The following is a 15,905-nucleotide window of genomic DNA, read 5'->3' on the forward strand; positions in this document are numbered from 1 at the left end:
AGAGGCCCACTGCACACAAGAGCACCGCTCACTAGTTTAGTCATCTTTAATAATAACACATAAATGCACCTTGAGGCCTTTCCACCTGTCTGTCAAGTGTCACCGACACATCAATAAGCTGGAGGGCTGGAAGAGGGGTGTGTGTGTGTGTGTGTGTGTGTGTGTGTGTGTGTGTGTGTGTGCGCGTGTGTGCGTGTGTGTGTGCATGCAAGCCGGTGTGTGTCCACCAGTGCTTGCGGATGTCCTTTGGCTAAATCTGTCACAGCTCTCATCTTGCAAGCAGCTCTCTTTCCAACGCTGCAGACACCCACACACCCACACACACACACACACACACACACACCCCTACACTTATGCACACGCACGCTCACACTCCGACACATACACAAACTACTGCATCATTGGCTCCAGCAAATGTGATGGGGTCTCAGCAGAGCTTGGTTCAGGCTGTTGGGTCATTTACACAAATCTCCTTCACCGTCTAGCTGTGGAATGAATGTCTGTCTGTAGAACTGAACGGTCTGTCTGTCAGTGCCTGCCTGTCTGTCGGACTGACTCAGCGGCCCATATGAATCTGTTTGAATCAATGAATTGTTAATGAATTATCTATGCTTTCTCTACTTTATGTTCAATACATCAGCACCTGCAGTTTGGGACAATGCACGTCTTGTCGCCAGCTTGTGTCCACGCATTTTGACACGAGCATCAAGCTCCTATTGGTCCAAACTTCACGCTCTGATCTTCTGAAAAAAAACGGCTCAGTTTTTCTTCAAGCTCATTTCAAACCACTTGTTTTGTTTCATCCTGTTTCTTGTTTCCGAGCTGAAATAGTTTGTACAAACTCTTTCCCTATTTCAATCCGGCTCTCTATGATTTGATTCATAGTTCTGTTTGTCTCTGTTTGCTCCTCTCTGTTTATGTTCCCCTGTTATCCTCCGTGTATTTCCTGTCTCTACTCAGTGCCCTCTGTTCTGTCCGATTTCTAATACCTCTAATTCTATTCATTTCTATCGGTTATTGTCTGTTTCTAGAAGTGAGTCTCAGACCACAGTTATTCTCTTTACCCCTCCTGTGGGTGGAGTCTGGCTTGGTCCCTACCTTAAATGTCTTGTCATCTGTACATGCATCCCGCTAGGCAGCATCGCCTGGGTGAGCCTATAAAGGGATGTGCATGTATACCTGACAGCGCTTGTCCACACTCTCATAAAGGACGTGTCTGACTATCTTATCAGTGAGTGCAGTTTAAGGACAGCACACGTGGTGCTCCTCTGTCTTCTCTAAATGCCGATGATATCAGCACGTGAAGCATCGCAGAGTAATATAAATCACGCGTCATCCCAAATTGCACTCACTGGTGTGTATAGGAAAATACGTCTGCTGTAAGAGTGTGTTACATACAGTATTGCCTCTTTTATGTATAACTATAAATTATGCAGGTATAATTTATACCTCTTTTACAGTTGGACTTGCACGCTCTCAGAAAAAAAGCTTCAACATTGTATCTTTGTCACTGGGGCAATGGCTACTTGGCTGGGCTCAATTTGCTTTTGATAAACACAGGCATTGCCTTCTTTTAAATCATTTATTTCAACAGAGTGGGTACAAACACATGCACCTCCAGCCCTCTTCAATAGCTTGCCATACAACCAATGCCCCAGTGACACACAAGGTCCAATGTAGTATGTTGTTTTTTTTCTCCGTGAGTGTGTCTGTATAAATTATATGTGTATAATTTATGCCGTGTGCACAGCGCGATCCATGTGTCTTTATCTGTTACACAGTAATCAGTACTACTATCAATTATGAACAATACTATCAATGAGATGTGATCAACACTTTGATCAAAAATTAGGCAAATTTATCATCACATCTGGTCTGATCTGATCATTCATGTTTTGAAACTAATTGAGGATTAATTGATTTGCTGACAGCCAATTGGGTAACAGTTGAATCTGAAGTTCCTTGGTGGTGATTGGAGGAGAGCAGAGCGGAGATCTGTAATGGGACAACTTATCTTGCTATTGGAGGAGAGGACAGCAGCTGTGAGTGGGACAGGAACTGCAGCCTAACCCCTAAAACCCCACAACTGATTCTAACTAATATAATATAGAACGGCATCATTCTCCCAAATCTACTGGCTTAACGGCAGAGACCTGATAGTCCACAAAATAAGGACTGTTTGGGTCTCACCATGCATATGCTAGTTGCCATATCTAATTCATATCAGAAGTGTGATGTAAGAGCTCCATGTTTTCACAATATGGTTTGCTAATATGACTTGACAGTTTATGTCTCATGAGAAAGTCATCCATCTCTAACATTCAAGCCACAAAATAACATTTAGAGTTGCCAGTAAAGAGTGTACCTGTAATATACTAAAATAAAGGTAATTAAAAAAACCTCATAGAGGGAGAGAGGTGGGGAGTCGGGCTGGCTGACCTGTAATCTACTCGAGGCGTAGAGAAATTATGCTATTGAGAATTTGATCTTAATTGCTAATTTGGTAATAAACTGAATTGATATAGCTGTGGAAATTTAAATAATTTATCCAAAAAGCAAGAAATTAAATTAAAAAGAAGTCCGCCCCTCGGTCCCTCCTCCTCTCCCTAACCCAGGTTTTCTATTTGTCACTCTGATTTGATTGACAGCTGAGGACACATGTGGGGGCACTGTGAGGGGCGGCAGTGGGGTGGTGACCAGTCCCGGTTACCCCGGCAACTATAGTAACCAGGCCGACTGTACTTGGATCCTATTGGCCGAACCTGGAGACACCATCTCTGTCATCTTTACAGACTTCCAGTCAGAGGAGAAGTACGACTACCTGGAAGTGGAGGGGTCCGAACCACCAACCATTTGGTGAGTCACTTAATTCATTCGTGTGTGTGTGTGTGTGTGTGTGTGTGTGTGTGTGTGTGTGTGTGTGTGTGTGTGTGTGTGTGTGTGTGTGTGTGTGTGTGTGTGTGTGTGTGTGTGTGTGTGTGTGTGTGTGTGTGTGTGTGTGTGTGTCTCACAGTCATTATGTTGCTAGGAAACGTGATGGTGTGGATGTGGCACAACTTTCCGTTCATCTGCGTCCGATGTTTGAGAACTGTTTTCAGTTGAATTGCAGTGTTGCGATGAGTCATGATTAAGTGTTAAAATCCGTTATTTCATGGCAGTAGGCAGGTTAGAGTTGACATTTCCGTGCAAATGAAGAACCCACAGTCTTCAGCAGCGAAACGTGGTAAACAGTATAATAGAGGTACAGCAGAGCTCCACTCTACTCGGTGTGGTGGTGATTTATGTGAATGTGGTCCAAAACCATACTTTACAAAAAAAGAAGAGGATTCGGTTGACATCTCTGACCTGGCATCTCTGCAAAGATAATTTAGTCACGTAGCGGCTGAGTTTATGGAACAATTTAACCACACTTGGAGTACAGTCATAAAAAGTTAGAACAAGTAATAAAAATAAGTTAGAACTCAAGTAAGAACAGGTAATAAAGTGGAAACATTATTACATATATAAAGTACAGTTTTTATCTCTTGCTCTTGAAGTTTAGTCATTTTTCCATGGATAAAAATAAATAAAATCTTGGTGGGGAGGGGAGGGGGGGTTCATGTGCAGTCCTTCTGCATGGGCCTCGTACTTTAGAGATGAATTAATTGATCTGTGCTATCTTGGTCAGGGTTATGCGCGTGTGTGGGTGTGTGTGTAATTGCTTTGGAAGTGATAATAGCGAGGCTGTTGCTGTTGTAAAGTGTATTTGTCAGCATGTGTGTTTATACAAGTACAATACCACCATACTCACTCATGTCCCCGTGTGTGTATATGTGTGCATGTATATATATGTGTGTGTTTATACTTGCAATCATGTTAAAAGAAGCTCGACTTTTCCACCGATATCTCTTGTTGGTAAGTGATCGGGCTCTCCTGGTAACATTTCATTGCATACACTTCAATTGAAAAGTTAACAGATTTTTTTTATCAGAAATGCCAGATTTGATTATTATTTTGTAATTATTATTTTTCTTGACATGATCTCTACATTCATTAGATACAATCAGAATACTATTAATCCTTAAAGACAGACTTATATGTTTTATGTTTGATTTGTCATGTTTGATTTATTTGATTTTACTTCATTTTTTATTTGACCTTTTAATGCTGTCTTGAATCTGACCAACATGCCAGTACATTTGTAAATACAAAACACACCAACATACATACAAAAAGGGACCATGTGTAAGTTGATAATTAATAATTACCAGCAGTATGTTTTGCCTCAAGACAATTTATTTTCAGGTTTTTCTGTCCTTTTTTCATAAAGCAGGGACACTAATTATATTTAAACATATTTTAATTTGTATCAACTTTTTAGAAAATTTGTGCTAATACAAAAACTGATATAAATGAATACTGAATACTTACGAACAAAATCTACTGCTCAGAGCTGGAGTGTTGGCCTTTGGACAGTAATGTGGTGGTGACTGGTAGTGTGTGATTTAGTCTGACCGGTGTCTTGGCTCATATAGAATATATGCTGTGTAGTTATTTGCTTGTTGAATTAACTCTGGAGACTCACAGAGCCATACTGAGGTCAGTGTGTTGACTTTTTCTCACATCGTGGATTTTTCCCGGCAGCCAGGCTGATTATATGGTTGTAGTTTTGAACTGAGAGGAGAGAGCAGCGACATTCAGACATTCAGCCTGGAGCAGAAATTATGCCAACTTGCCCTGATGTTGTGAATAAGTGAAGATGATAAATGAACCCTATTTTAACCCTGAACAGAAATAGTAAATACACCAATGTATATGTGTGGGTAAGAGTGTGTTGTTCAACAGAGATGTCATAAAAAAGGGACATTGCAGAACCGTTAAGGAGCAGACAAATGTTCCCTAGTTTAAAATATTCCGTTCCTTTTGAGGTTTCTCGATGACAGGGTCAGAATTTGATACAAACAGCCTGATCCCATGGATTCTCTCATCCAGTAAATGGTGCAGGCTGCTGGTGGTGCTGTAGGTGTCTGGAGAATGGTTTCTTGACATGAACTAGGCTGCGCTAGACTCGGTAGTACCAATTTAGCATCGTTTGAATGTACTCTAAGCATTGTTCCGATGCAGGTGCATCCCCTCATGGCCGCAGTGTTTCTTTTTTTTCAGTTGGCTACTTCCTTATCAGAAAGCATGCATCATCTTCGGATGGCTCCAGGGGAAAGGACAGTGATGTTAGTTTCCTACAGTGACCTACAAAGTCCTTTATATCTCAACGCAGTACAGCACCTCTGGAATTAGGTTGAACGGTATAGCTGCAGAACAACGTGTGCTGCAGAATAGTGTCAGTGCTGTACATGAATGTGTTCTGGAAAATCAGCAGGGACTTTGTGACGTATCGCGTTAACGTGGATCGAGTTCTCTTAAAGATGTCAGTCTGTTCCAGGGGCATACAGGTTAGCGGCTGCTGGCTGGTTAGAAGTAGATACTGATGGTGCAGTCTGTTTTTGGCTTCTGTACTTGTACATTCACAGCATGCGAATGGTGGTAGCGAGAGAGCGGAAATAAAAATAATCAATGGCATTTTTGAATGTGCAGCTGTATTGGCAGATTATCAATATTTAGTGACTGTGATCGGGGTCGGGGGCAAAGAAACTTGATCAGGACATCCGCACATCCGCTGATACTTCCTTTCACATGTGTTTTTGTCTGTGCTTTTAAGTATATTTCACTTTTTGCATTAAAATACATGCATTCATAATTAAGTGTGCAGCTGTGTAGCTTTAGTGTGCGATTGTGTGCTGTGCAATGAGTGGCATCTATTCTCTATACAGTAGTATCAGTTGATATTTGTCCTTTTTGTCCCCACGGAAACTCCTGAAGCTTGATATCGACGGAAAGTCACTCTGTAAACAACACTGTTTGGATCCCCCTTCTCTGTAAACAACGTTCATTTATCTGTCTTATCAGGATGATGATGATGATGATGATTATGGAAGAAAGAGACACTTTGAAATGACATTAAAACTGTTGAGCACATAGCATGCTAAATACTTTAAATTACAACTTTACAATATTCTGTGATCAGCAATTACACACAGTGTGTGTAATCTGCTAAAAAGAACACCAAATAACTTGCTTTGAAACACACTGTAACCTTTATTGTTGGAGGTAGGGATCAACGGGACATTATTTGGAGGTGATCTTTACGACAGACTCGATGTGAATGCCATTTAAATCTATTTAAACTGGCCTTAACCTGTTGTCAGACATCTTTTCCTTAAAGTATGTGTTTCAATTTGAAACAGTGCACGTTAAGAATGTCGGCCAAGTTTCTGTATACAAATCAAAAGACAATAAAAACACCTGACTCTTGCTGTCTTCAGAGCTTGTTCAACAGTCATCCAAGCCAATGACAGCATAGCTATTTGATGTGGCTGACAATTGTATTGTCACTACTGTGCATCTACTGCTTTAAAAGACTAGCAATAATAAAGATAACTTTATTATTTTATTTTTTTTTATCTGTTGAGTTAAAAGAAAGATTACCAATGTAGGGATGCATTAGAGAATGACTTGGCTAATGAGAGTATCCCTGAGAAGTCCCAAGACTCATGAGATCATTTTTCAAACAGTCTGCATAGAAGCATGAACATTAGATCTTTATTTATTGTAGGCACAATAAATACCCAGGCAACCTGAAATCAAATGATTGTTTAGTTCAAACAATAAGACGTTTTAAGTATCTAAGTATCAATTAACCTTCTGGGTGATATTAAATATTCATGCAAATTTAAACTGGCTGAAAATGAGAGAAAGACGGCCAGTAATTATTTCCCTCGTCAAAGTCCTTAAAAAACCACTTGGTCTTGTTCACCTTAAATGGCTGCACTTGCTGCAGCAGGATTTAAACAACTGACTCTTTTGTTGTGGAACAGTCTCTCTGAAAACTAGGCCATGCTGCCTGATCCCTCAGCAATTGCCTCGCAACACTCAGTGCTAATATGCTAATTTCCATTGGTAATTTGTGAAAGAAGCTAATAGCTAAAATGCTAATTTCCAATGGCAATTAGCAGAGAAAGCTAATGGCTGATTTGCTAATATGTGTGGGGAAGAATTTGTTACGTGTTTATCAGCTGCTGCAGGGCTGACAACAGCAGTCTCACACACGCGCACACAACCACACCACACACAGATGTAATCTACATCCATGTTCATATACAAACCGACGCACACACACACACACACACACTTTCACTCCTAACAGACAAAGATGCGCACTCACAGAGACTCTCCTTCTCACGCAGAGCCCTTAATCTAATCAGTATGCGGAGAGGTGTGCTCGCGCCTATGAGAGTAGTATATCGCTGTGAGCTAAGTGCCTGTAATCCTAGCATAACACTACACACACTGATACACACACAAACACACACAAGTTTCATATTTTGTTGTTTCAGAATCAGTTGCCCTTGAAACCAAGTAGAGCGTTCTTAAGTAGAATGATCGCTCACCCTCTCTCTGTGTCTTTCCCTTTCGGTCTGTCTCTCCTCTGTCTCTCTGCCTTTCTGTGCATCTATCCGTCTGTCTGTGTGTCTCTGTCTTTCTCTCCCTGTCTTCCACGTCTCTCGCAACATGGGGCCAGAATATAGCATGTTGTTTAGTGCTCTTTGGTGCACCTACACTTGACAGCCCATCGCCAAATCAACAGTAATGGTGTGCTGGGCTATTCAAAGGCTGTCATTTAACAATCTCCTGCTTGTCAAGGATTTGTTTTTTGTTTTTAGAGCCACTGGAAATTAATTTTGTCAGGTTTGAGCTGGATGCCATGTTGCCAAGTGCCTGGAGTCATATCACTGAAGGCGAGTTACTTTCGCAGACAGCTTATTCCGCCCAGATGCCACAGTGTGAAATAGATACTAACGTACATATATTGCACAATATGTACCAGATCCATTCTGTTATTCCTTCCATTATTATTAATGGAGGAAGACTTTTTACTAACGAGATATCCCTGAGAAGTCCCAAGACTCATAACATAATTTCCAAACAACGCTATAGTCTACGTGACAGCGTGCAAATTAGATCTTTATTAACTGCGGGCATAATAAATACCCAATCTGAAATCAAAGGACGTTTGCTTTCATGATAGGTTCAAACACTAGAATTATCTGAATACATAATGTGGAAGTATACGCATCATGAGGAAAACAAACCGTTTTAATTTCTGGAAGAAGATTTTTGTTTACAACACAAGAACACATGCAGGCATGATGACTGGTTAAAGTCACAACTAAAAAGGAAGATCATATGGTTACATGAGCTGTGATCAATCACTCAAACACATAACATTATAAACTTAATATAGTGTTTGAAACAAGTGTGGATTCATACAAAGCACCTTCAAAAGACGACGGTCTGCATGATCCCAGTTTGGAGAAACGGACAGGAGTACCAGCACAGGACCAAGGCAGCGAGCCTTCCTTTTATGTGGCTGCTGCCCCCGTCAACAGCAGCACATCGCTTTGCTGCCATGCTGGTTCGCCTGTCTGCTTCATGCCAGCCGCCATCTACTGGAGATAATACAACGACTATGGAGAAGTACTTCATATAAACCCACTCCCAATCTATCCCTTTGAGAATTAAACCAGGCATTTGTGGGTGCCAAGGAGCTCCTAAAAACGCATTACAGTAAAGCATGTCACATATGCAGAAGATAAGTATGAAGCAAAGGAAAGAGTAATCCCTCCAGCATTTGTAAGTTAGTTACAACATAGGCCATACACATGTATGGTCCTCCCACAGAGGTGTTCGGACTTTTTTTTACCCTCCTTTTAATAAAAAGCATATTTTCGTTGCACCTGCATGCTGGTAGAAGCTCTAACTTTATCAAACTTGTCAGTTTATAAAGTTTGTTTACACGTGTTCACACATATCCTGTTTGTTAAAAAGCCCACATTGTTTATCTGTTCCTTTGTTTGTTTTGTCTTTCTTGCACCACACAGATTCATTTCGTTTAATCTAATAACAAAAAAGAGTGTCTACCTCTTCTATGGTCTACATGCGGCATTATGACAGGTACGGCCATCCTGCTGACGTTGTTTGATTTTACAGAGAGAAACCGCTAAGTACTGCACGACTCACAACCCATCACACGTTTGTATGTGACTCGGCATGAGAAGCGTTAACAGCGATGCATTTTCTAGCTGTGCTCAAAGCCGTAGTATTTGTTCGAGAGACGCAAAAGGAGCTTTGTGTAAAAGACAAAGATAGTTTAAGTGTTGGTGTGTGTGTGTGTGTGTCGTCTATAGGTGTGTAAGTGTGTGTGTCGTCTATAGGTGTGAGGGTGTGTGTGTGTGTTTGCGAGTGTGTGATGCTATGCTTGCCGAGTGCTAATCAATGCTGCTGGCAGAGAGGATGCTGGAATAGCAGCACCATCCCGAATAGGAAATGGAGCGGTGACCTTGAACACAAACACACACAGCAAACAAACACACATATCAGATTATTTCAAATATGTGTCTAAAGATACAAGGCAACACAGGGTTATGAATACACACAAACGGGGAGGCAGGCTAGCTCGGTTTCCAGACCTCTGAATCAATGTCCACATCCCTATTGTGTCCAGCGATTTAAGTAGATCAAGTGGTGCCGTCTGTAATGACTGTGACCCTGTTTAGAGGAACACCTCAGCAGTCAGAGCCTTTGTGTGCAGAATTTAAAAGGTACTCTGTGGAGTTCTTGACCTCGAGTAGTTCTACGGCGCCATGTTTTGATGAGTGGGTCCCCGTTCTGTTAGAAACCCATGCAAGCGCACAAGGATGCATATGGACAGGCACGGGCCGGTGACGTGATACACGTTCCTGCTGCCAAGGGCTTCACACTGCTCCCCTGACTTACAGGTGTGGGTGATGCCCCGGGGAAAGTAGCCATGTGCCAGAAAAATGCTCATAGACTCGGAAGAAGAGAATGGATGTGAGCAATGGAGGTTTCAAATTGTTTTCACAAAAGGTGGCTTTGCAAAAGGTTGTAAAAAAACCTGAAAGAAACACACAAAGCCTTTTTGATGAGGAAACAATGAATGCAAGCAACTTTCACAATGTATTTTTAAGCTAAAACCACTAAATTGAGGCAGTGGTGGACAGACGATCATGTATACGTCATCCCATTCTGTTTTTTAAGAGTTTATGTATATCAAGGCTAAAACAATCACTTCAGGAACTTTAGCATTTCACAGCCATGAGACTGTGCTAGTACCTGCGGCACATTATCCTTAAAGGGCCAGTATTTACTGTAGCTATGGGTAGTTAGCCTTTCAAACTTAGGTACCACATAGTCTCCTCCTTCACACCATCATTTACTGACACTGGCCGAGAAGTTCACTACTGCTTATGGGCAGTAATATAGCAGTAAAATATAATAACTACAAACAGCTCTAAAGGTTAAATGTTGCGTCATTACTCATTATTTTTGTTAGATAAAGACACTTTTAAAAGAAAAATATGGTTATATTTCTATTGCACTGCTCTGGAATTCTGTAACCAGCTTTGTTGTAGCAGAATTAGTGTCTGTCTTCACCATAATCATATTTTTTTTGGTCATTGTTTTGTTCTTTTTCTCAAAACTGAACTGCTGCATCAATCGCATCAACCACTTATTTCAGAGTCAGTCAGGACTCCAGAGAATCCATTACCAGACACAGACATCGGCCTCTCACAGAGACCTAGTAAACAAGTTCATGATGCCGACTATTTTCCTGCGGATCTCTGTGCTACATTCGGGCTAACAGGTTACGCTAGTGACCTTCACACTGTTTCTCTGGGGGCATCAATTTTTAAATCCAATTTCTGCTGGCCCAAAGTATAATTTAGGTCTACAAGTCTATTGTCTCGGCATGTCTAAGCAAATTTACCCCAATATTAACCCACACCTTTGAAACAAATTACTAAAACCTTTTGGGAATCCGCCTTCTTTATTGAGAGAGACAACTTCGATGAGAGAAGTGGAGAAGGGGAGACAAGATGACAGGACAGCAAGAGAGGTGTCATGGTGTTTTAGGGAGGCAGTGTCAGGTCACGCAGAAGATGACAAGCGAGGCAGAGAGACAAGAGAGGACAGGGTAGAACCGAGGAGCAGACAGGGGGCAATTGGGGTGACAAGAGGAGCCGGGAGAGAAGAAGTGGAGATGAGAGGTAAGTAGGTGAGGTACGGAGGAGACGAAAGCAGAGGTGCAGAATTAGAGACAAGTGGGGTAGAGATGAGAGTTGACAGGATAAGAGAGGTGGAAAGAAGCATAAAAGGAATGGAGGGGGAGACACAGGAAGAGAAAGCCTTCAGGGGGATTCATGGGTGAGGAAAGAAAGAGACAGACACACTGAGAGGGACTGAGACAGGCAGAGAAGGACAGACTGAGACACATTGAGCTTTATGTGACAGCACGTGGAGCTAAATGGGATCGCGAGAACACTGCAGTTAGATTAAAGCCACGCAAACAACTTCATCCTCCGTTTCTGCAACTCAGGTCATATAGAGAGCGTTCACTGTTGGATTAAAATGTGTGGAGAACTGTGAAATGAATAGCATCATGTGAAGATTGTTCAGAGATGTAAACACCATACCCCCGACTAAGCCTGTCCATCTGAGTTCTCCCGAGCTGTGCAGCTTGTGTGCAGGTTTTTTTGTTTTTGGTTTTCTTCCTCACAGCTGGCATTAACGTCTCAAATCTGGACAAACTGCAGGGTTGTTGCATAGGAGCAGATGAGAAGGCAGCCACAGAGACATGCATTTGCGTTTTATGAGGGCGCTGTCTGAATTCACCAGTTGCCTAAAGGGGGAAAAAGATACATCCTGCTCTGCTCTGCATGTAAACAGCTTAATCAAATTACTCTTCGAATCAAAGCAAGGTTTGTAATTAGATTAGCGTGTGATAATTAGATTATTGTGCTTCTGCAAACAAAGTCACATTATACACGTTGACTCAGGATAAAAAATTTTTTTAACCAAAATAGGTCACTTTTACTCGAGGGCTTTGAGGCATCTTCAACTATTGCACTGTTTATACTGAGCACCGTGACAGAGCTAAGTCTCAATTATCGTTTATGCATTTGATCTTTGTATTTTTTTACTTTCATTCAAACCATTGCCCTCGGCTTACAGAGAGTCCAAAACACATCTCGCAGGGTGAAAAAAGTGACGATGATGTTCTTTTGATACTTCCTTCATTTTATATATTGTGGTGAGGGTCTTTATGATTGATATTTGCACTGAATGGACTCTGCAGAGTTTGCTTTTTTTTCTTTGTCTGTCTCCAGCGCCTCAGCAGGAAAGCATATTTTTCTGAATTCACAGCAAACTTTTTTATCTGAAGCAGACAGAAACTCTGCTGGCTCCATGGGCTGTGAACTATTCTCTTCATATAGACGACATTGTCAGACGTTGATCACAGTGAGCACACGTCATCACTACAGGAGCAGTGCTTTTTTTTCCAGGTCACTGTTGCTGGACAGTGGAATTTGATATTTGCTATTCCCACAGCAAATAACCTTTCCAGGTGGTGCTAAGCCTAACCCGAGGGACCAGGCCAGAGTTTGAGCACCACTGGAGCATGATATGTAGTTGGGCCAGGCCACAGCATGTTAACTCTGCAATCATAAATACGTCGTCATAGTCATTCCCTGTTCTAAACCCATTGTGTATATTATGTATGTCTTTATTTGGTTAGGTGTGTTTCTGTGTATGCACTTAGTGTGTGTGTATGTGTGCTTGGAAGTGTGTTGAATAGTCAGCCACTGGTAGTGGAGGCTGGGGTGCTGAAATTCTAATACATTGTAATGTAATAATAATAACGCCAGCTCCCTCTCCTTGTCTCCGTCCCCCGTCTCTCGCACTTTCTCTCCAATTTTCTGTCTCTGCTCTGATTGCTGTGTCGTCCCGCAGGCTACACACACTCACACACACTCACACACACACACACACATGGGAAAAAGGGTTTGAGAAGAGGCAGGGAGCCGCCCTGCATTGCCATGGCTTCTCTGGAAAGAGGCTGAGCTAAAAGAAAGACATGTGAGATGGTTAGACATAGAAAGAAAACAGGGTTCCCTTATGATAACTATGTTGTATGATTAAAAACACGCCTCTGATTAAAAATAACACGATCACTCCGACACAAAATCACATTTTATTCAGAGTGATAGAGGAGCTTTTGTCGTGGGCCAATTTGGATGCAGGCCTTGTATTAAATCTACTCAGACAGATCGACAAGTAGACCGATATCAACATGTTAACACTTCAAAATATGATATTGAGTCTGGTTTGTCAGTCCGTGGTGTCGCGAGGCAAAGCCAGATTTTCTTTCTGAATTGTAATAGATAATGACATCAAGAAGTAGAAGAAGTAGCTGTATTTGTAACCTGCTTGCTCTGCCATCAGTAGCATGAATTACCCAACAGATGGTATAACATGTTCTACACAGGGAACATACCTATATAATTGGAAAGTATATTATTTAGTTTCGGTTTAATTGTGCTTAATTTACATCACTAAGCTCACTAGTTGTATTACAGCATCGCATTCAATGCTTTGAGTCGTCCACATGATACTAAGATATCTGTTGGTCTATTCAGATGTACTTTGGAGATACAGCACATCCAAATGTAAACACCCGTGTGTGAACATTAATCTTCTCATTCAGAAACCAGGAGCACTAATATGCTGCCTTTAGACACCACGCTCTTCTGGTTTCATTTCAACAAGATTTTGGAAGCTGGTTGCATGAATTTGCTCCAAGTTGAGATACAATAGTTTAGTGAGTTTAGACACAGATTTTGGGCGATGAGGCCTGGCTAGCCAACGCCGTTGCAGTTCAACCAAAAGGTGTTTGATGGGGTTGAGTTCACGGCTCATGTACTTCCAAACCCAACGTAGACCATGTAGCAAGTATAGTTTGATCGTTTCAATAGTTTCAGAGGTTAATACCTTGCTCAGTTTATAAATTATCATTGCTATTTTTTCCCAACAATATGGTTCATTGATGTTTCATTTCAGCCCTCCGCTGTCCGTGTGAACAAGCCAGTTGAAAGACACCTTGCTGCCATATGAGGAGGCGAGCAAGGAGGAGCAGAGACATTTAGATGAGACAAAGGGAGGGGAGGGAGACACAGAGTAGGGTCCTGTTGTGACCACTGATTACTCTCTGCTCACTTGAGATTGATGGAGAGTGACACAGCAGGCGTGCTCATGCAAGCACGAACACAAACACGAACACACTCACACACATATTAAACAACACGCACAAACACATACACACAATGTATCAAACAGACACGCACGCAGAGAGGACTTCGCTGTCTCTGTATACTGATTGATGATGCTTCCTCCGAGACTACATTCAGACCAACACTCCTGCAGAGTGTGTGTGTGTGTGTGTCTGTGTCTCTGTGTGTGTGTGTGTGTGTGTGCACTGATTTCTCTTGAGTGCGTGAATGAGCATTTTCTCTCCCTGCATTTACGTGTGTGTGTGTGTGTGTGTGTGTGTGTGTGTGTGTGTGTGTGTGTGTGTGGCAGTTCCCACCTGTCTTAATTAGAGGAGGCTATTAAGACAGATTGCCTGATTAAGTAGCATACCCCTACTGTCTTATGAAGAGCCGCACACACGCACACACAAAAGTTAGCGTTGGCTAGTGTAGCTCTCTAACCCCCGTGACCACCGATGTTTGTGGACAACCATTCATTACACAGCCGGCGGAGACCCTTAACCCCGTCTCTCTGGTCAGAAATCAAGTTGCCAGTGTCACATGTCCATCTGTCTCGTCTGTGCAAGATGTCACTTATGAGATTAAAGACCTCTGGTAGAACATCAACGGTGAACAACGCAACGGCTCACGGAAGAGCCGTACAGAGACGTTGGACCTTGATGACCGATTGCATTTTGCACCAAAGACGAAGTTAATCTCACGATGAAGGGTAGAATACATTTGCATGCAGCCGTTTGGACTCACAGTAACAGCACGATGCTATAGGAAAAACCCAAGTTGCTGCAAGCTACGCTACAGAGAACCATGCGTCTCTCGTCTCGACTGGTACGCTCAGTTGTCTAATAGAGTAAACAGATTGTTGACAATTTCCATTCATTCTAGGGCTGAGCGAACAACTGTGATTTCCAAGCAATTTAAAGTTGTTAAATGTGTGAGCGGTGCTATCACAATCTGCAGATTGCACTCAGTATATTGCAACACGAGTGAACAAGTGTGATTGAGCTGAGATATAACAGTCTGTCAAAACTTGATCTAATGCAATGGGAACTGAACCCAATCGTGTGAACGCATCATGCTGCCGATTAGTCTTTATTTTTGTTTTCTGTAAAAATGCACAATCACATTAAATAGCGAACTGCTCCAATTTCCAAAAAGAAGCTCTGAGAAATGTACAGACGTCTGCATTCCATTACGAAATGTCTCCCGTCATGAGTTCAACATGGCAGAAAATTACTTTTTTTTAAATTGAATGCTGTTTATGTTTTATTAATAAAATACCCACACTAGAATCTGCTCTCTAGTAACACTGCTTTTGTGTTGTGTGATTACAGTCTGCTCAGATGCTAAAATGAATAATTAACAAGCTAACAAACGAACCACAGCCTCTGTGTCTCCCCCTCGCTGTTTCCCCATTTCTCTCCCTCCATGTCTCACCACACCTCCATCGATTCTTTGCCACCCCGTGCTTCTTTATTTCCTCCCTCTCTCTCGTTCCCATACTGCCGATGGAGTAGCTGGTTTGTTTTGCCACGGAGGAAGAGAGAGGCACAGAGGATAGATGGGAGGATGGTAGACAGAGATGGAGAGAGGAAGAGATGCTCTTTTGGTCTCGTGTATTGAATCAATTATGTTCTCTTGCTCCTCCTGGCAACTCTCTTCTTGATATTCTCTTCCTCCTGCAGA

The 15,905-nt window shown here is 42.0% G+C and overlaps 1 protein-coding gene across 1 annotated transcript in view; it reads left to right on the forward strand.

Annotated features, from left to right (window-relative positions):
• Positions 1-15,905, forward strand: part of csmd3b (CUB and Sushi multiple domains 3b) — a 241,463-nt gene that overhangs the window by 87,732 nt on the left and 137,826 nt on the right. The window contains exon 4 of the mRNA XM_076106168.1: positions 2,649-2,856. Coding sequence (XP_075962283.1) covers positions 2,649-2,856 — 208 coding nt within the window. The remainder of the gene's footprint in view (positions 1-2,648; positions 2,857-15,905) is intronic.

This window comes from Anarhichas minor, unplaced genomic scaffold, assembly GCF_050575085.1.
Source record: "Anarhichas minor isolate MPS153535 unplaced genomic scaffold, ASM5057508v1 ptg000033l, whole genome shotgun sequence".
Lineage (NCBI taxonomy): Eukaryota > Metazoa > Chordata > Actinopteri > Perciformes > Anarhichadidae > Anarhichas > Anarhichas minor.